Here is a 20453-nt window from a genome sequence, read left to right as displayed (position 1 = left end):
AATTGTCAGGGAATTTAAAAAGCCCTATGATAACCAAGTGGCTGTGTTTGGTCAGCCTACTGGGGAGGCTATGTTGTTGGAACATGAATGTCTCCATGCTAATTCTTTGAGGAAGCAGTCTGTGGTGACTCAGGTACTGAGGAAAGATTGGGTTACTGTTTTTTTCAAGGCAGAACAGCCTTATGACTGAACCCACAAAGATGCAGGGGAGAGCAGGGAAACTCTCACTCTTAGACACTTTGGATTTGTTTGGTATCTCTTTAAAATAGAGTCCAAGTCTAGTCTCTACAAGCGAGCATGTGGGAGAGTGTCTGTGTAGATGTTCATAGCACAGAGGGACTGCAGTTAGTGAACACACCTTGCCAGCAAAGGAATTCCTGTAAGCACGAAGGTTGAGTTTTCAATCTTCTAGAGGGGGGGAACTGTGCATGGCTGGCTCCAGCCGGGTGGTGCGGCTGCCTGTCCTGGCGCCCTGGGTGGCATGGTTGTAAAGCCACCAGCTGCCAGTGCTCCAGGCAGTGCTGTAAGGGGGCAGGGGTTGGATAGAGGGCAGGGGAGTTTGGGGGTGGTGGTCAGGGGGTGGGGGTGTGGATAGGGGGCTGGGCATTCAGAAGGCAGGGAATAGGGGGGTTGAATGGGGGCAGGGGTGCAAGGGGGGCAGTCAGGAAGGAGAGGGGTGTTTGGCTGGGGCAGCGGGGGCAGTCAGAGGCGGGGATCCAGGGGCGGTCAGGGGACAGGGAGGGGTGGATGGGGCAGGGGTCCTGGGGGGGCAGTCAGGGAACAGGGGAAGTCGGATAGGGGGTGGGGGGCGGGCCACGCCTGGCTGTTTGGGGAGGCACAGCTTCCCCTAACTGGCCCTCCATACAATTTCGGAAACCTGATGTGGCCCTCAGGCCAAAAAGTTTGCTCGCCCCTGTACTAAAGGATTGGCATCAGTATGATTTTTGGGTAAAATCAAAGTTATACATTCACCAGGGTGTGCGGCTGGTCCTTTGGGATCAAAAGATTCTATTATTTGATGAGACTGGTTGTAAAAAACCACTCATCTCTGAATCCAGTGTCTTTGGTGGTTCTATAAGAACTGGAATGCCTGAGAAAACTGTCTTTATGTTTTCTTGTTAGCCAGTGTGGTGAAACAAAAGTTTGCTTTTGTTGCTGGTTTGGTATATCCTATGCGGGATTAGTCACCAGTCTTAGGGTGTATCTGCCCTATTTCTCAGCAGTTCATCCTGAATTTGGCATCCTCAGTTGTGACCCACTGAGGCACAGTTATGCTTGGCACACTCCCTTTAAAAGGTCCTCAGATCAGTGATCTATTATGTCAACAAAGATCATGTGCATGCACTGGGATGGTCTCTAATCTCAGATATGGGAAGCACACTATGTACCTCCCAAATTCTGTTCTGACCATGGGCTGCAGGTAATGAAGGCTGGGGGAGGCTAAGCCTCCCGAAACCTCTGCTAATGCTTCCTGCTGCAGCCCTGGCTCCAGGGCTGTGGCAGGGCTCAGAGCTCCTCTGGGCGGCCTGGGCTCAGGGCTCCCCTGGACTGTTCTGGGTGCTGGCAGGCTGGCCGGGGCTTGGGGCTGCACTGGTGAGCTGGCCAGTGAGAGCGTGCGGTGGAAGGGTGGCGTGGGGGCGGAGCCTTTGGCAGAAGAGGGGGGGCAAGGGACCAGCTTCCCCAAAAAGGGAGTGCATGTACTGATCATGATTCTGGCCCTTTTCAGCAGACCCCATGATGCATGGTGTGCAGTACACAACTGAAACTAGACTCTGACTTAACTCAGTGTTCTTAATTTTTTCAACTAGTTTCTGTGTAAATGCAGTAGATACTCTATGCGAATTTAAGCCCTGGTTATGAGCATGTACCAGATTCCCCGCAAATGATATAAAAACTCTAGGGGGGTTGAAAATATTTACCTGAGCTCCACTCTGGACAGCTCTGGCTGAATTTAAGTCCTGCTCATAACCCACTGAAGTGGATGAAGTCCAATGTACAAGACAGATACCACTCCCATTTCCCCTACACAAGCAAACTGACAATCTCCCCCATGCACACACCCTCTTCATGTGCTTGTCAGGCATACTATATGGCCAGCATTTAAAGTAGGAGGGACAAGTTTGGCTGATGTAGAAAAATATAAAAATACAAGAGAGAAGAAGGTGTGTGTGTCCTCTTTGGAAACACTTGAATGTCAAATGCGACTGTCTAAATTTTAGCTTTAAAGAGATTTTAATATAAAAGTACTCAATCATACTGGAAATATCCAGCCATTCTAGGCCAATAGAACCTGCCAGAGGCAAGCATACTCTGCAACAGATACTGCCCCACAACTAGAAAATGAACTCTGGTATTTTCTATGAGGCACACACAAATCCTATTCTAAACACCAGCAAAAATTCCACAAGGACATTGTAATAACCTATAAAGCTGAAATAGTCTTACTGCCAAACTCCCATCTGCACCCAAGTATGTGAAGGCCCCAGCTTCCTGGACAGCACTGTTCCCGATACAGAAAATACTACATGCTCTCTACTCTCCGGTGCTCTTCCAAATCTGTACTCTCCTAGTCTTCCCTCCTCATCATCCTTCAATTGCCTCTCCATCCTGCATGCATCTCTGTTGTTTGCCAGAGCGGGGTGAGCATCTCCACCCAGTCAGGTCCATTCTTGCTGTGCTCATTGCTCTCAGTGACAGGGGAGTACTTGTGCCTGAGAGCCTATCGGAGGAGAACAGCTGCAGCCCCTGGGGGCTTCAACCAGTGCTGGGTTGGTTGGTCTGTCCAATCCAGGCACTGCCAGTGAAGAGCCGTGCTCCGCCTTGGCTGCCTTTCTTAAGTGAGCAAAACTGCAGCACAGTTGGAAATGAGCTGCTCGCAGCTCCCAAGCCACAGGCCTATGTACATCTGCTCTAGACCAATATGGATTTATGAGAATCTTTACGGTCTCTTATGCCAACAACTCTTGCATATTCAAGGAATGTTCACTGTGTTTACACAAGAGACCATAGACTCATGAACAAACTACTTCTCATTGTGTAGGTGATCTGCCTATTCCAAGCCTCCTGAAATGTTATCATCACAAGGGTGGGGGACAAAAATGCGTAATGTGCCAAAATTATATCTGGTGTGGAACTCCCCCAAACACAGTGGAGTTATAGGAGAGAGTATTTTGTGCTTAATATACACTCCCACTAGCACCTTTTAGGAATCAGAAAAACTAGTGACAGACAAGACCTCTTCAATCATCAAGATCATCTCCATGGGGTCAATGCAGGACAAATCCCTAAGACACATTTTCATGTACTTTGTCCAGTGTAGCTTCTCAATCTTCAAAGCAGAATCATAAAAGAACTATAATTCATAGCAAGAATCATTTTACACTGAATTTGGTAATTATATCTTTAGGAAAAGGGAAAGGATTTCTGAATTTTAATGCTCAAATTCCCCTCTTACCTTCCTTTTGTGTGGCTCTCAAAATAGATGATTTGAAACGCTGATCTAATCTAACTACTTTTTAGGAAGTACGCTGGACCTGTTACTCTAGAACAGCATTGTTTTAAAATAGGAAGTCCATTATTTTGTTTAATTTTACTTAAGTATTTCCCCTTGAGCCCTGCTACTTCCGAATACAACAAATTGATGTTTCATTAAAGTGTATTCCCTTGTGCCTGAGGTTTTTCTACCACAATGTTAAATAATAAATAGTGTTTTGAAAAGAACAGTCTAATGGTTAAAAGCGGTGACTTAAAGAAAGGTGTGGTGTTTAGATGTTGTTTGTAATTATTAGAATTGGGAGCACTGGCTGTTGGGAGTCTGAAAGGACAGGAATCAGGAAGGAGGGGGAATGAGTTGAGAGGCTGGGAGAATGCTACAGAGGGGGTGCAGCAGCAGCTTGGTAAAGAGGTTTCCACTTTGAAAATAAAGTCCTGTTGAAGCTTGTATTTAGTACCTTGCCTGGTTGATACAACATTTTGGTGATGAGGATGGATCTTCTGCCTCTGAACCCACCTGCACCCTTTCTCCAAAGACTAGGTGAGCCTCCAATTGCTTTTACGACCTGGATCCATATGCGTGAGACTTATCTGCTTGCAATCAGTGCTACAGAGATTTCTGAAGTAAGAAAGTGTGCTCTGCTAATCCACTGCCTTGAAGCAGATGAAGCTTGTTAGTACCTTGCCTGGTTGGTACAAAAAAGGCTCCAAGAAAAGAACTTGCACAAGTACTGAACTTTACATCTATGTGTAGTCCCATTTAAATCAATAGGCTTACTTGCATGAGTAAAGATCAGCACTTGTGTAAGTGTTTACCAGGATTGGGAACAAAAAGCACACATATATGACATATAGTTGCAACATGGATATCTGTAACATAAGCAGGTGTGACTGCAAATCCACCTAACTAACTCCATTCTCATATCTATTTGGAACATGGCAATGGATAACTGTTTTACCAACTAACACGTCTGAATGGGAGATGCTTCTAATGTGCTCATGTAGTCTGCTCTGGATACTCAGCTACACCTCATGAGGTGGTGCCTTCAACCAGATTTAGGCCAAGGTTGTGAATGTTGCTAGAAAAAGAGGAATAGATGGAAATCAATGGGAACAAACTGGTTCCTCTGTGTGCTAAATACAGCACAATTCACAAGGTGTTAATTGACTCCTTTGCTAGTGGTTTCATGCAGGCCAGCCAAACTGCAAGGATCCCATATGGTTGATGTAAGGATCAGTTGTTGTTCAAAATTTAATGCAAATAATTTGCCTAGTTAAGGATACTGTTGCAAGCTTGGTCCTTCATCATGCATGCAGTCCTTCCATTTTTACCAGTATGGGCAGGTTTTTCATGTATTATGCTTCTGCCAAGTATTTTCAAAGTTCATTGCACACCTAGACCCATATACAGATGGTGCATTATACATTTGGGACCAAATTATCCTCCCTGCACAATGCCTGAATAAATGAGCTTTGTGCAGGTGGATTCCAAAGTGGGTGGGTGGAATGCTCCTCATTCAGGCTATGGTGTGTCCTTGGAGCTATTGCAGGTGCTGGCTACTCAAGGTTACAGCCCAAGCCCAGAAGTCTACATCACAGCTAAACGGTCCCACAGCCTGCGCCCTGTGAGGCCACATCAGCTGGCACAGGCCAACAGGGGGTTTTTAATTGCAGTGTGCCCATACCCTCAGTGAATCCTGATTTCTAGTGTGTTTGTCAGCAACTCTTTGCAAGTATTTTAAATTTGATCTAGTTTCATTAGACATCTAGATCACATGCTGTATTTCTGTTCCTGGATATGCTCTGTTCTCAGATATGCTCTGAGAATCAGGTTTCTAGTTTGAATTTAGAATTCACTTTTGGACATCCACACAACTAAAATGTTCTGCTACGATCATTCCTGCCAGTAATCTCTTCCTCTAGAACGTTTGCAGAAAGTGAATACTCAGGGCTAGATGACCTCAAGGCCCATAGGACAGAATGGGGCAGGAGGCATTGAACTACACCTCCACAGAGGCACTGCACAACCATAGGCAGATGCAATTTAATGTCATACTGATTCAAAAGAAAGCTTTTGGGTTCAGCTGAACACATTGAAGTGTTTTGATCTGAGTTGAACCAATCCTAAATGAAACGTTTTGTTTAGATTTTCCTGACAGAAAATCAATTTTTTTTCTGGTCACAATCAGTTTTCTGAGATCATTTTGATTTTTGCAGTAACTGCATTTTCCATTTACAAAACAAAAAATCATTTTTACTGAAAATTCCCAACCACCTCTACCGCTCACCGTTGTGAGCCAAGGGTTCATGGTCTACCCCATAAAGAGTGTGAGCATGGTGAAAGTGAACTTGGTTTATAGTTATTGAAAATGTTCTGCAGTGTTTAACCCAGACTCAGCTAAAAGAATCCAAAAGCTTAAGGCTTATAATTGCCTGTGTTATGGTCTTGTGAGGTGTCCAAGGCTTACATTGAGACTATTAGAGAAATACCATATGCGGCCTCTGGAACTGAAGCTTCCAGTTATTAATTATTTTCCCTGAAATTTCCCTCATGGCCTCATTATGTCCTTCATTAAAGGAAACCAAGTGCAAGTCTTCAAGTGCCCAAGGAAAGCTGGTGGGTCAGAATTATTATGTCATTTAAGTTCTGCTGATGTCCATTTGATGCTTTCTTTTACTCGGGAAGATTAGTCAAGATCTTTTCTTTTTAAACCCTTCCATTTTGGGCACTTTACTAGTTGCCCTTTTACTTTATAGTCACAGGTGGGCAAAGCCAGCCCTTGGAGAGGACATACAAGAGAGGCAATGGCAAATTCTGTCTCCATTTCTGTGTCTATAGAGCTACTGCAGATGCTTGCTACTCACCCTAAGAGGCTACTACTTGACCCTTATGTCTACGCTGCAGTTAAAAACCCTCTGCTGGCCTATACCAGCGGACTTGGGTTTGCAGGCTTGGGCTGTGGGGCTGTTTAATTGCAGTGTACATATTTGGGCTTGGGCTGCACCCCGAGCTCTGGGACCCTCCCACCTTGCAGGTGGCAGGTGTAGATGATTCCACCACCATCCTGTCCCTGCAGCAAGCAGAAGGAGCTGCTTTCAGGACACAGATACAAAGGAAAAAGGGGAGCTACTCTCACCACCAGTGATCTCCACAAGGGGAAGATGAAAACTATTATGGGATTCCTGCACTTTCCTACATGGGAGGGTAGGGAAGAGAAGGACAACTCTTCTGCCAGAGCTTTTCAGTGGGGAAAAGTCACTCCTGAGAGCCATTCCATTGCATGCCCTCCTGAGCTTGGAAGTGCCAGCCATGCTGTTGCACTTTCTCATTCCTCTATTGAAGGGAGAGTGCTGCAATACATTGATGCTTCCTAGAATAGGGCACAAGAACCTACCGTAGATGCAGTGACTCCCTGGGGTTGTGAGAGAGGCTCCCCTTTGGCTTCTCCAGTGTGGCTTCAAGATGGCAGTTGCTCCTCTCATCTTTCCCCCCAGGGAGAGGTGTAACCCATGTCCACTCACTGTGATGCTTTGTTGCCCTCTAGTGGTGACTGAGCCACATAAGGTGATGAACCTGCTACTGTCTTGGCTAATGTATCTTGGTCTTATTTCAAGTGGTAGAGGCTCATGCTTTAAGAACCAGAGGTCCCAGGTTCAACTGCTTCTCCCAATGACCCACCCAGGGGTATTGTTTTATGTGTGGTGGCCCATACGGTGATTTGAGCTGAGGGGATCAACTTTCATCTGTGGCCCAGACACTATTAGAGGGGGACAGGACACTCAATGTGGATTACATGGTCTGGAACCCTCAAAATACTTCGCCATTACTCTATTTTTCTGTACTGTCACTGGAGTGTGATTTACTTTGTGTTTTCCCTATTTATAACTAAATACTCTTTTTGTGCTATACACTCATAGTTGTACATAGCTCTATACAACATACACACATTTATCTGAGATTATAGGGGGAAAGTGTGTTATATTGTTGTTGGCTTGTTTGTCTGTCGTTAGAAACTATGTCAATACAAGAGATGGCTCACAGTCGGGATGTCCAAATCCCAGATTGTTAAACTTAGGCTAGGGTTAATGGCTTGGTTTAAAGGCCCTGTTCAACTTAGGTTTGGGATTTAACAATGCCGGAACCTCTCATGAGATTTCAGTACAAAATGTGGAAGTTTTGGGAGATCAGCCATTAGTCTTAGATTTCTGCATCTTCATCCTCACTAGATTTTGGCTGCATCAAACTGGACCTGAAGTATCAGTCCTTTTAGGCCAGGATAAAAGCTGGAACCAAACTAGGAGGAGCAGGATTGGATCCAGTGATCAGAAACCTCAAAACTTTAATTTTGAATTTCAGGAGACGTTAGATTCAGATTTGGCCCTTCTCTGTTGCATGGAAAAGCCAAAGTAAATGTTGTACTTTCAACCCTGGCTTTTGTATTTCTTGACTTTTTGGAGTGTTCAGGTATGCAGTCTTTGTATTCCATTATGGTAGTTTTCCCTAAGTTTAATACTTTGAATCACCTTCCATCTGAGGATGTGAAAGCATTTCACTAACATTAATGCATTTAATCTCAAGAACCTTCTGAGGTTAATAACTATCCCCATTTTGCAGATGGGGGAAACTGAAGCACAGAGAAATTACATGCAGTTGCCAAAGCTGGGGCCATTAATTGTTTACAGAGTTTGGAGCAGAACTTAGACCTCCTAAAGTCTAGTTCTGTGCTTCAACTAATAGATTTAAATATTTCTGAACACAGAAACAAGGACAAAAAATGTTTTTATCATATATATTTGGTTTCAGTGCAGCTGAGGTATGCAAATTGAAAAATGTTTGTTTATTCAGCAGTTCACACACAAATCTGGCATTTCATTTTGTGGGTATATGTGGTCTTTTTTTATGCTCATCTCCACACACTCAAGTTCTATGCACGCTGACAGAAAATCCCTATGACCCGCACTGACTCAGTCATTTAGAGACATGGCTGCACAAAAAGCAGAGGTATGCACTGCTGATAGTTTTGTCTTTGACCCTCAGACATTCCTTTAACGCCATCACATCCTACCCAAAATGGAGAGCAAAGAGCAGAATCCATTGGGAGCTCTTCTTCAACTTACAACAACAAATACCTCACAGTTCCTCAGACCCGGCCTTCTGTGCATTTTGGCAGAATCAATGGGGCTTTTGAGCCATCTGGCCGCATGGAGACTCACAACAACTCTGTAAGTAGGATTATTATAATCCTTGACTTATTCCTCTAGTGCTCTTGATAAAGGTGGGGGTGGGGTGATGGGGAGAGAGAGAGGGGGAACATCAAATGTTTTTTCTGTATATTACTTACAATGTGGCTTTACTGTGAAAAGTAACTAGGCCAAAAATGCCACTACTTTACTCAACAGATCTGCTTCCTCTGTCTATTCCGAGTTACAGGTACTGTCTTCATCCACTGTATTACATTTTTACTCCTGTTGGCCTGGCAGAGCCATCACAGCTCAGACAGAGGGAGCTGGATTCTGTTCCCTCTCGTGCACCATCAACAGAGTTGTTTGTTGATTTCCAATCAGTTAAACCTGTGCAAACCTGTTGACGGTCATATGCACAGGTGTCACTTAGGGCAGAATCTGAAGACAGTGGAGTTGTACAGCTGTAGTCTTGGATGCAGAACCTTTATTACATGGGAGAAGGAAAGAATCCCTCTTGACTTGTAGAGCCTAGGATACATTTGCAGGCCTTGTAGTTAGAACCCTCACCACCATATCCCCTGATAGATTTTACCTTATAAACTGTGTGCCATTGTTCTGAAATCATTAAGAAACATGGAACCCAGTACACCATTTTTAGTCAGTTTTCTAAGTAAAACAGCATGTTGCACCTACAAGACACTGATTTCTACTATGAGAGAGGGAGAGAATGGGCAGAATGAGAGAGGTTGTGGGCAGAATATATAGCCATTTAAAGTTCTTTTTGTTTATATTTTGCAAATTGAATCTTGTTGCTAGCAGTTTTATCGGCTTATTTATTTTGTTTTCATTTCTAACAAATTCTTCGATTGCAAAAACGCCTACATGTTCAGGAAAGCTCTGCAAACTAAGAACTGGATCATGTTGTCATTGAAAGCTGTGAGAATTTTGCCACTGACTTTAGGGCTTGGTCTTAATACACTGATGTGGCAAAATCTTTATGTCTTGTATGAGCCACAGAGAGAGAGAGAGAGAGAGAAAGAGAGGTGTCTCTGCAATCTGCTCAGTCCCATGCTCTGTGTAGGTACAGCAGCAGCATCCCTTTAATGTTGCTATGGTGACCTCTCAGGCGGCAGTTGCTGGGATGAGGCACCTGGGTACCTACAGATGATAAACAGGAAAACACCCTCAGCAACTCATCTACCCAACCCTTCCTCATTCCCTTGCCTTCTGGCCTCTGTGTGCATCTCTCATTTCCACACACACCCATGTATAAAGAGGAAGAGGGGGATAATACTTGAAGATTATCTTCTCTACAGCCAGTGAATGGATTTCCCTGGATTGCCAGCAACCAGGGGATGGTGACATCATTACCTGTGGAGTGTATTGTGTGAAGTTCTCTGGAAGGGAGGCTGGGAATCTGAGGTTTGGTGTTTTCATTGTGGCAGGGATGGATCCAGAGAGTCTGCAGGGACTGCCCGTGAGTACAGTGTGAGAAGGACTCAGACCATGGAATGGGAACATGTTATAAAATTCTGTCTCCAAAGTGTTTTTAATTTGTGTGTAAATCTAGGTGTAAAGAGTATATGTACATTGTGTATGTGTAGCATATGTATAGTCTGATCTGTGCATGGAGGGGTTGTATGCAGGGGGACCAGGGATCTATAAAATGATATGGAGGTTGATAGCAGTTCTGTGTGAAGCCAGGAGGCAAAGCTTAGCTGTGGGAGAGGTGAACATGGGAGATGTCAGGATAAAATTCATATCAACCTGCATAGTTGTCCATATGAATAACTATCAGTGTTGATGCACATTAAAAACCTGGGAAAGTCCCATACAAAAACTTCTTTAACTTTGAGTTAAGGTTGCTAGATGGCAGAACCTACTAAGACCTTAAAAAAAATAGAAAGGAGTAGTTAATTCATTCAGTACCCTGTTTATACTGTCTAACTTTGAGAAGAGAATGCTAGACTGGGTGAACCACCAACACACACCATAAAAAGAACAGGAGTACTTGTGGCACCTTAGAGACTAACCAATTTATTTGAGCATAAGCTTTCGTGAGCTACAGCTCGCTTCATCGGATGCATTTCCACTGAATGCATCCGATGAAGTGGGCTGTAGCTCACGAAAGCTTATGCTCAAATAAATTGGTTAGTCTCTAAGGTGCCACAAGTATTCCTGTTCTTTTTGCGAATACAGACTAACACGGCTGCTACTCTGAAACCTGTCATAAAAAGAAAGGAAATACAAAGTTAAATCATTCAACGCCCTATCTATACTACACTCATCAGTTCCTCTTCCCACTCTCAAATACTTCCCTCCACAACCCACATATCTTGACCCCAATCCCAAACAACTAACAGGTACATTTAAATCTGGCCACATTATTTGCTTATAAGATCATGTATTTCCATTAGCATTGGCATAACTTTCATAAACTACATTGTACCTAGTTCTGTATTGGCGTGTATGTAAGCCGGGCATGAAGTTAGATTGCAAATGGTGGCAGTGAGAGATGGTTTTCTAGACATCTTAGGAAAATTTATGTGAATAGGTGACCTATGTTGTGAGTAACTGTTCTAAATTTGGGATTAGATTTTAATGTAGAAATTACAGAATTGGAATCCACATTGATGTAATTTGGCTGTGGTCAGAGCTGAGGCTACATGGCTGCTGTTCATGTGTAGGGTGGAGATATGTGAGCTCTGGAAAGGAGGTCGCTGAGGTGGAGAAAAGAAACTGACGTAGTAGATAGAGTGTTGAATGGTTTAACTTTGTATTTCCTTTCTTTTTATGGTGTATGTTGGTGGGTCATACAGTCTACCAATCTCATCTCAAAGTTAATTCTAATGTATGTCAATATTGATATTATTCACCGTTTATAGCAGTCTATGTGAGAGTTGGTATTCTCTCTAACCTTCACTCCCCTATTGTCTCCCATATCCCCTCTGCCCAGACCCGTCCAGTCCTGCTGCTCCTGGCACTATAAAGAGCTGAACTCCATGTCCCAGCTCAGACCTCTGATTCCTGCCCTTCGTCCATGCATAGTGCAAATTGCCCCATGTTCCTCCTGAGCACAGTCTTGCTCCACAACATGCCCCCAATCCATAATTTGACCCCTACTTTCCTATTGCATTCATCTCTTAAATACTGATACATATGAGTGTAAGGTGTGAGTACAAAATCTTAAGGTACAGTGTCAGTATGTTTTCTCAGTATGTGTGTGTGACAAGGAGGTAAGTATATAGGTTTCTGTTGCCTTTTGGAAATAATGGCAGATTGGAAGTTGCTGGTTTTTGTCACAATTCTTGGTTTGCAGACAGAGGAGATGCTCTACGTTACTGAATCTGAGCTCTTGCTTCAATATTTCTCCTTTCCCATATCTACAGTTAATTCCCATCATTTACTTAGCTAAGGCTTTCACGTACCTGTACAAGAGTGAGGCCCTGAGCCCTGCTGCGTATGGGTTTGTCTCCCTGAGACTTGTCTATTTCTCTTTCAGAAAATTAACAATTACCTGGATGGGACCCAAGTGGGGGCCAGTGGTGGGACATCCCCAGGTGGGATGCATTTCAGGGACAGCAAGAGGAAAGTGGACTACGTCTTAGCCTATCACTACCGAAAACGTGCCTCTCAGCACCAGCGAGGCATTGGCTCCCTAGGTCCCTTGCACAGACCTTCCCCCTTGGCCATTATTTCTAATGGGGAGATGGGGAAAAGCCACTCTGAGCAACAGCAAAACCAGGGGCAGAATGCACCCCAGCAGCAACATGTGCAGCCAGAGGCTCAGATGATCGAGATGAGCCCAGTGGATGCCCTAGAGGAGGAGAAACGGGAGCAGAGGGAGGAGTATGAGCGCAACCTGGTGGAAGCTGGACTGGAGATAGAAAAAGACATTGAGGTAAGAGGACCAGGAGCATGGCACTGGGCTTCCCATCAGCAAAGGGTTGTCTTGTTTCAGTACTGAAAATGAGTATGTGGGGAGAAGAAATGCTAATTAACAGCTCAAGACACTGAACAGCTTGGATTCTGTTTTTTTGTTTGTTTGTTTGTTTGTTTTTCCCCATCAAATGTCATTACCAAAAGCACAGTGCAGCACAAACCTTTATGATTTAGTGCAGGCAAAGGTTTCAAGTCTATAGGAACATAAGCTAATTGTTCATGTTATAGAAACATTATACTTACTGGAGATGAAAATAAAGGACAGCCCTCTCTTCAAATGCAGATTATAGGCCTGATTGTCCTCTTCCGTAAGGCCTGTTCTGAAGCCCACTGAATAGACATCCTTTCATTGGCTTCAAACCAGTGTGACTCCACTGAGGTTGCTCCTGACTGGGGGTGCGGGGGTATGTCTACACAACAGCTGAGAGGTGTGATTCCTAGCCAGCCCGAGCTAGCATGCTAAAAGTAGCAGCGTGGCCGTGGCAGCGTGGGCGGCAACTGGCTAGCTGCCTGAGTGCATTCCTGCCTGACTCCCTAGGTAGGTACTAGGGCAGCGAGCCCGAGTTGTGCCAAGTATGTCTACCTGAACTGGGACTCATACCACCCAACTCTGTGTAGACCTACCCTTACGCTGGTGTAAATGAGGAAAATCAGGCCCTGTGTTGCATTTTGACTTCTAATTAACCCATGGAAATTGCCCTCTGACCCCTCTTCTTTCATTGTTAGAAATGTGTCACAGATTCACTAGAGGTAAAGTATATACTGTGTCCATGTCTAGTGGCTAGTCCACACCAAGATAACAGACTACTTCTGCGCAAGCTAATGGAGTTTATCTTTTAGCTCTGTGCTTTGTACTAAAGATCCTTGGTTCACATCCCACTGACCAGCCAAGGAGAGGCTTGTTAAATATCTTTCAGAAGATGCACATGCTCAAAATATGGAAAAGAGGCTGGTTATGCTTTTTCTAGCATTGTGTTGATTGGAGCTGATTTATTTGATCACTGTTTATATTTAAAGTGTTATTGACCAGAAACTTGTAGTGAAATTTTACTAAACTAATTACTTTGCCATTTAATCGGAGGGGGGCTCTGATTGTGGTACTTAATCATAGAATATCAGGGTTGGAAGGGACCTCAGGAGGTCATGTAGTCCAACCTCCTGCTCAAAGCCTTGTTTTCTTTTCATAGTGAAAATATTTGGTGTCTAAATACTCATTACTTTTGCATTTAATTGCATTTTTTCTCCTTGAAACTAATTCACCACTAAGTATTATAAATGATTTCCATTTTTCTTTATCTTAATGTAATCCTTTAAAAATCTAATTATCTTCCTAAGTTCTTACATGGAATACAAGGTGATGTTATGCCTCCTGTGGGCTTTCCCCCCCCTCTTTTTCTGGATTTGGCGGAGTCTATTCATATTTGATCAGAAAGATTCTTTTCGGTATAACTTTCTCAAAGCTGCCTTAACTTACAGATTAGAGAGACAAGGTAGATGACATACCTTGTATTGGACCAACTTCTGTTGCTGAGAGACACAAGCTTTCGAGCTTACACAGAGCTCTTCTTCAGGTCTGGGAAACTAACTTAAAGCGTTACTGCTAACTACAAGGTTTGAACAGATTGTTTAACATAAGTAGTTAACAACATGTGTTTCAAGGGATCATTCAAGGTGAAGTGGCCTGTTAAAGCCCTTCCAGTCATAGTGGGCGGGGGAAGGTGTGTGTGGGGGGGTGTTTGTTGTAATAAGGCATAAGGGAAGGTCATGCCTGACTAATCTAATCGCCTTTTATGATGAGATTACTGGTTCTGTGGATGAAGGGAAAGCAGTGGATGTATTGTTTCTTGACTTTAGCAAAGCTTTTGACACGGTCTCCCACAGTATTCTTGTCAGCAAGTTAAGGAAGTATGGGCTGGATGAATGCACTATAAGGTGGATAGAAAGCTGGCTAGATTGTCGGGCTCAACGGGTAGTGATCAATGGCTCCATGTCTAGTTGGCAGCCGGTGTCAAGTGGAGTGCCCCAAGGGTCGGTCCTGGGGCCGGTTTTGTTCAATATCTTCATAAATGATCTGGAGGATGGTGTGGATTGCACTCTCAGCAAATTTGCGGATGATACTAAACTGGGAGGAGTGGTAGATACGCTGGAGGGGAGGGATAGGATACAGAGGGACCTAGACAAATTGGAGGATTGGGCCAAAATAAATCTGATGAGGTTCAATAAGGATAAGTGCAGGGTCCTGCACTTAGGACGGAAGAACCCAATGCACAGCTACAGACTAGGGACCGAATGGCTAGGCAGCAGTTCTGCGGAAAAGGACCTAGGGGTGACAGTGGACGAGAAGCTGGATATGAGTCAGCAGTGTGCCCTTGTTGCCAAGAAGGCCAATGGCATTTTGGGATGTATAAGTAGGGGCATAGCGAGCAGATCGAGGGACGTGATCGTTCCCCTCTATTCGACATTGGTGAGGCCTCATCTGGAGTACTGTGTCCAGTTTTGGGCCCCACACTTCAAGAAGGATGTGGATAAATTGGAGAGAGTCCAGCGAAGGGCAACAAAAATGATTAGGGGACTGGAACACATGAGTTATGAGGAGAGGCTGAGGGAGCTGGGATTGTTTAGCCTGCAGAAGAGAAGAATGAGGGGGGATTTGATAGCTGCTTTCAACTACCTGAAAGGGGGTTCCAAAGAGGATGGTTCTAGACTGTTCTCAATGGTAGCAGATGGCAGAATGAGGAGTAATGGTCTCAAGTTGCAGTGGGGGAGGTTTAGATTGGATATTAGGAAAAACTTTTTCACTAAGAGGGTGGTGAAACACTGGAATGCGTTACCTAGGGAGGTGGTAGAATCTCCTTCCTTAGAGGTTTTTAAGGTCAGGCTTGACAAAGCCCTGGCTGGGATGATTTAACTGGGAATTGGCCCTGCTTCGAGCAGGGGGTTGGACTAGATGACCTTCTGGGGTCCCTTCCAACCCTGATATTCTATGATTCTATGATTCTATAAATCCAGTGTCTTTATTAAGACCATGATTTTTAGTGTCTAGCAAAGTTATGAATTTAAGCTCCCAGGCTGGTCTTTTGAAAGTGTTGTGCAGGTTTCCTTTGAAGATAAGGACTGATAGGTCAGATACAGAGTGATCACAGGTGAAATGGTGAATCTGTCTTTTTATCATTTTCTTGTGTGAGTTCATTTGAGAACGTAGTGATTTGTCTGGTTTCACCCTGGACACAGTTGCTATTGGGGCTTTTAGTGCATGGGATGAGGTACATCACATGTTTTGATAGGCATGTGGTGGACCAATGAATCTTGAAAGGTGTTGTGAGGGCTATTGATCATTGTAACAGTGGAGATATGTCTGCAAGTTTTGCGTCTGGTGCCACTTTGAGTTGGTATGTTTGGGTCTGTGGGGAGTTGCCTTCTGATGACGAGGTTGGGGGTTGTTTGAAGCCCAGAAGAGGGGGTTCAGAAAAGATTTCTTGTCATCGAGAATGGGTTGTAGCTGTTTGGTGATACCCCATATGGGTTCCATTGTGGGGTGGTAGTAACTAGAGGTGTGGTGTTGGAGGGGGTGGGTATTTCTGTATTGAAGCACGTTCTCTTGGGGTATTTGGGTGGCCCGTTCCAAACCCCCAACCTCTCCAAGCTCATCATCAGAAACAAGCTCCCCACAGACCAGGACACACCAGCTCAAAGTGGCACCAGACCTAAAAAGAGTAAACAGGATGACCCAAGTAATTATAGGCCCTTTCAATCTGACATTGATCTTTGACAAGATAAGGAAGTTGCTGATATGAGACTCGATTAATAAAGAATTAAAGGAGGGTAATATGACTAATGCTAATCAGCATGGATTTATGGGTAACAGATCCTGTCAAACTAACTTGATATCTTTTTTTGATTACAAGTTTAGGTGATAAAGGTAACAATGTTGATGTTTTATACTTGGATTTCTGTAAGGCATTTGACTTGGTGCCACATGACATTTTGATTAAAAAAAATCAAAAAAGATATAAAATTAACATGACACACATTAAGTGCATTAAAAACCGGCTAACTGAGAGGGCTCAAAATGTAATTGTAAACAGAGAATCCTCATCAATCGGGTTTGTTTTAGTGGGGTCCCACAGGGATCTTTTCTTGGCCCTAAGCTATTTAACATTTTGATTAATGACCTGGAAGAAAACATAAAATCATCACTGATAAAGTTTACAGATGACACAAAAATTGAGACAGTGGTAAATAATTAGGAGGACAGGTCACGGATACACAGTGATCCGGATCACTTGGTAAACTGGATGCAGGCAAACTGTATGCAATTTAATATAGCTAAATGTAAATGTATACATCTAGCAACAAAGAATGTAGGCCATACTTACATGATGGGGGACTCTATCTTGAGAAGCAGTGACTCTGGAAAAAGGTTTGCGGGTTATGGTCAATGTTCCCTCTAATTTTTTCCATGTATGTGTGGAATGAATTTTTTTATGTGCACCAGTATGGAGGTGGTGTGTGGCCAAGAGGTTCGGAGTGTGGGAGGGGGTTCAGGGCTGGGGCAGAGGGTTGGGTGCAGTGGGTGAAGGCTCTGTCTGGGGGTGAGGGCTCTGGGGTGGAGCCAGGGATGAGGGGTTAAGGGTGTGGGAGGGGGGCTCGGGCTGGAGCAGAGGGTTAGGGTGTGGGGGGGTGAGGGCTCTAGCTGGGAGTGTGGGCTATAGGGTGAGGCCGGGGCTGAGAGGTTTGGGGTGTAGGCTGCCCCGGGGCTGTGGTGGGGAGGGGTGCCTCTCCCCCCTGCATAGCCATTGATTGCCTGCTGCGCGGTCATACAGCTTAGAGGGAACTTAAGTTGTGGTGGCTAATCAGCTGAATATGAGTTCCCAGTGCTCTGCTGTGGCCAAATGGGCTATGTAATCCTTGGTTACATAAACTGGGAAATCTTGAGTAGGAGCAGAGATGTTATTTTACTTCTGTATTTGGCACTGGTGCAACTGCTGCTGGAATACTGTGGCCAGTTTTGGTGTCCACAATTCAAGAAGGATGTTGATAAATTGGAGGAGAGGATTCAGAGAAGAGCCACGTTAATGAATAAAAGATTAGAAAACATGACTTCTAGTGATAGACTCAATGAGCTCAAACTATTCAGCTTAACAAAGAGAAGGTTAAAGGGTGACCTGATTACAGTCCATAAGTATCTACATGGAGAACACATATTTCATAATGGGTGCATCAGTCTAGCAGTCTAGAACACAATCTAATGGCTGGAAGCTGAGGCTAGACAAATTCAGACTGGAAATAAGTGAACATTTTTAACAGTGAGAGTAATTAGCCATTGAAACAACTTACCAAGAGTCATGGTGGATTCTTTATCACTAACAATTTTTAAATCAAGACTGGGTATTTTTCTGAAAGATCTGCTCTAGGATTTATTTTGGGGAAGTTCTATGACCTGGGTTATACCAGAGGTCAGATTAGATTATTGCTATGGTCCCTTCCGGTCTTGGAATCTGTGAACTGTCTTGAATAATACATTGAGTAATAATACTTAATGCTTTCTATCCATAGATCTCAAAGCAAACTCCTTTACAAAGGAGTTCAACATCATTCTCTCCATTTTACAGATGGAGAAAACCAAGGCACAGACAGAAGTAAACAATAGCTGCCAGGTAGAGCTGTTCAGCACACTTTTTTGTCAAAACTTTGATAGTGGGAAAATGGCCATAAGCATTGCTTGTGTTGAATAGAATGAGGGGCTGATTCGAAAATGTCTTTGTTATTTCAGTATTTTGCAAAGATGTGTGAGTGCCATAAAGTCAAGAGAAATCTAAGATGGAAGAGACCTACTAACCCACATATTATCTCTGCTTTGGGGGTCTAATGCAGGGATTCTTCTCTCTGGCATATTTCTGCTGGTTTATGTGGTCTGTAGTTGGGTTTGTTTAGTTTTTTTCCTTTCCTCACATCTGTCTGGTTGATGGGATCGTTTTCTTATAGCATTACCAATAGTTGGACTTCTCTGAATATAGGGCTTCCCTGATCCATGTTTCACTGTCCTAACATCCCTGCTTCTTTAGATGCTCTGGGCCAGATGCTGGGATGTGGGTGATCTACAGCTCAGAGCATTGTCTGCAAAGATGGCTGAAAACACACCTTTTTAACTTCCTTGATACAGCTATTGTGCGTGACCGGCCCCACTTTTGAGTCGGAGCAGTGCTCAGGATCCTCTAACTTACATCCGATTGCAAGTGGTGCCAAGGGGGAAAAGCCTCAGTTACAGATTGGCATGGATTATGGGGCATCCTGGCTGAGGACTCTCTCCTTCAGCAACACCAGCTTTTTTCTGATATGCTAGTAGTAGTGGAGGCAAATAGAATAAGAGCCCCTATGATGGCTCAATACTAATGATGATCATCCTTGCACTGACTGGGGTTGTCCTCCTGAGGCTGGACACAGTGGCTTTAGGGCCAAATTCCACAGTAGTATGGCATACTGCCGCCACCCCACTCCTAGCTTTCTGCATTCTGGACAATAAAACAAGGAGTTAGATGGTCATGCCATTATCAATAAAGGAAGGACATTGTATCAGTGCCCTAGGGCAGTGGCTCTCAACCTTTCCAGACTACTGTATCCCTTTCAGGAGTCTGATTTGTCTCACGTACCCCCAAGTTTCACTTCACTTAAAAACTACTTGCTTACAAAATCAAACATAAAAATACAAAGGTGTCACAGCACACACTATTACTGAAAAATTGCTTCCTTTCTCATCCTTACCATATAATTATAAAATAAATCAATTGGAATATAACTATTGTACTTACATTTCAGTGTATAAAGTGTGACAGGGTAAGGCCAGATGGCTACAGGAGAGGGATCGAAGGCAGATATATTAGCCCCAGATTAAGTAGGTCCCTTTCCCCTGGGTAAGGTAAGAGGGAAGGTTCCAGAACAATCAGGAACTTTCTGGAAATAATTAAGGCAGACAGGCTGATTAGAACACGTGCAGCCAATCAAGAAGCTGCTTGAATCAATTAAGACAGGCAGGCTAATCAAGGCACCTGGGTTTAAAAAGGACCTCACTTCAGTTTGTGGTGTGCATGTGAGGAGCTGGGAGCAAGAGGCCCAAGAAGCTGAGAGTGAGAAGGCGTACTACTGGAAGACTGAGAAGTACAACCATTATCAGACATCAGGAGGAAGGTCCTGTGGTGAGAATAAAGAAGGTGTTGGGAGGAGGCCATGGGGAAGTAGCCCAGGGAGTTGTAGCTGTCTCACAGCTGTTCCAGGAGGCACTCTAGACAGCTGCATTCCACAGGGCTATGGGCTGGAACCCAGAGTAGAAGGTGGGTTTTCCCCTCCATTCTCCCAACTCCCTACTTGATACTGGACTGTGGGTTCCAGAGGGGAAGGTCTCTGACCTGTTCCCCAATCCACTAGGTGGATCAGCAGAGACTGCAGGGATTATTCTTCTTCCTTTTCCCCGTGGTGTCCAGTAATGAGGCTAACTGAGTGAACGGCAGATTTGAGCCACAAAAGTGGCCAAACTGAGGGCTGCCATGAACCTCTGAGGCGAGCAAATCCGCCAATAAGTGCAGGACCCACCAAGGCAGAGGAGAAACTTTGTCAAAATAGAGAGCAGTATAAACAAGTCATTGTCTGTATGAAATTTTAGTTTGTACTGACTTTGCTAGTGCTTTTTATGGAGCCTGTTATAAAACTAGACAAATATCTAGATAAGTTTATGTACCCCCTGGAAGATCTCTGAGTATCCCCACTAACCTAGGATACACCTACTAAGGCTTGCAGCTCTTTGGTCACCTTATGGTTTTTTAATAGCAACTGGTCAGCAT

The 20453-nt window shown here is 44.1% G+C and overlaps 1 protein-coding gene across 1 annotated transcript in view; it reads left to right on the top strand.

The window, feature by feature from the left end:
• Positions 1-297: 297 nt before the first annotated feature.
• The window catches only part of ANO2 (anoctamin 2), a gene marked incomplete at its 5' end in the record, with an annotated part of 265818 nt that continues 245662 nt past the window's right edge, over positions 298-20453 (top strand). Inside the window, 3 exons of the mRNA XM_084617062.1 lie at positions 298-379; positions 8531-8715; positions 12179-12577. Coding sequence (XP_084473188.1) covers positions 298-379; positions 8531-8715; positions 12179-12577 — 666 coding nt within the window. The remainder of the gene's footprint in view (positions 380-8530; positions 8716-12178; positions 12578-20453) is intronic.

This window comes from Lepidochelys olivacea (genome assembly GCF_965140295.1).
Source record: "Lepidochelys olivacea isolate rLepOli2 genome assembly, chromosome: 1".
Taxonomy (NCBI): domain Eukaryota; kingdom Metazoa; phylum Chordata; order Testudines; family Cheloniidae; genus Lepidochelys; species Lepidochelys olivacea.
This window is presented reverse-complemented; position numbering and strand designations above follow the sequence as displayed.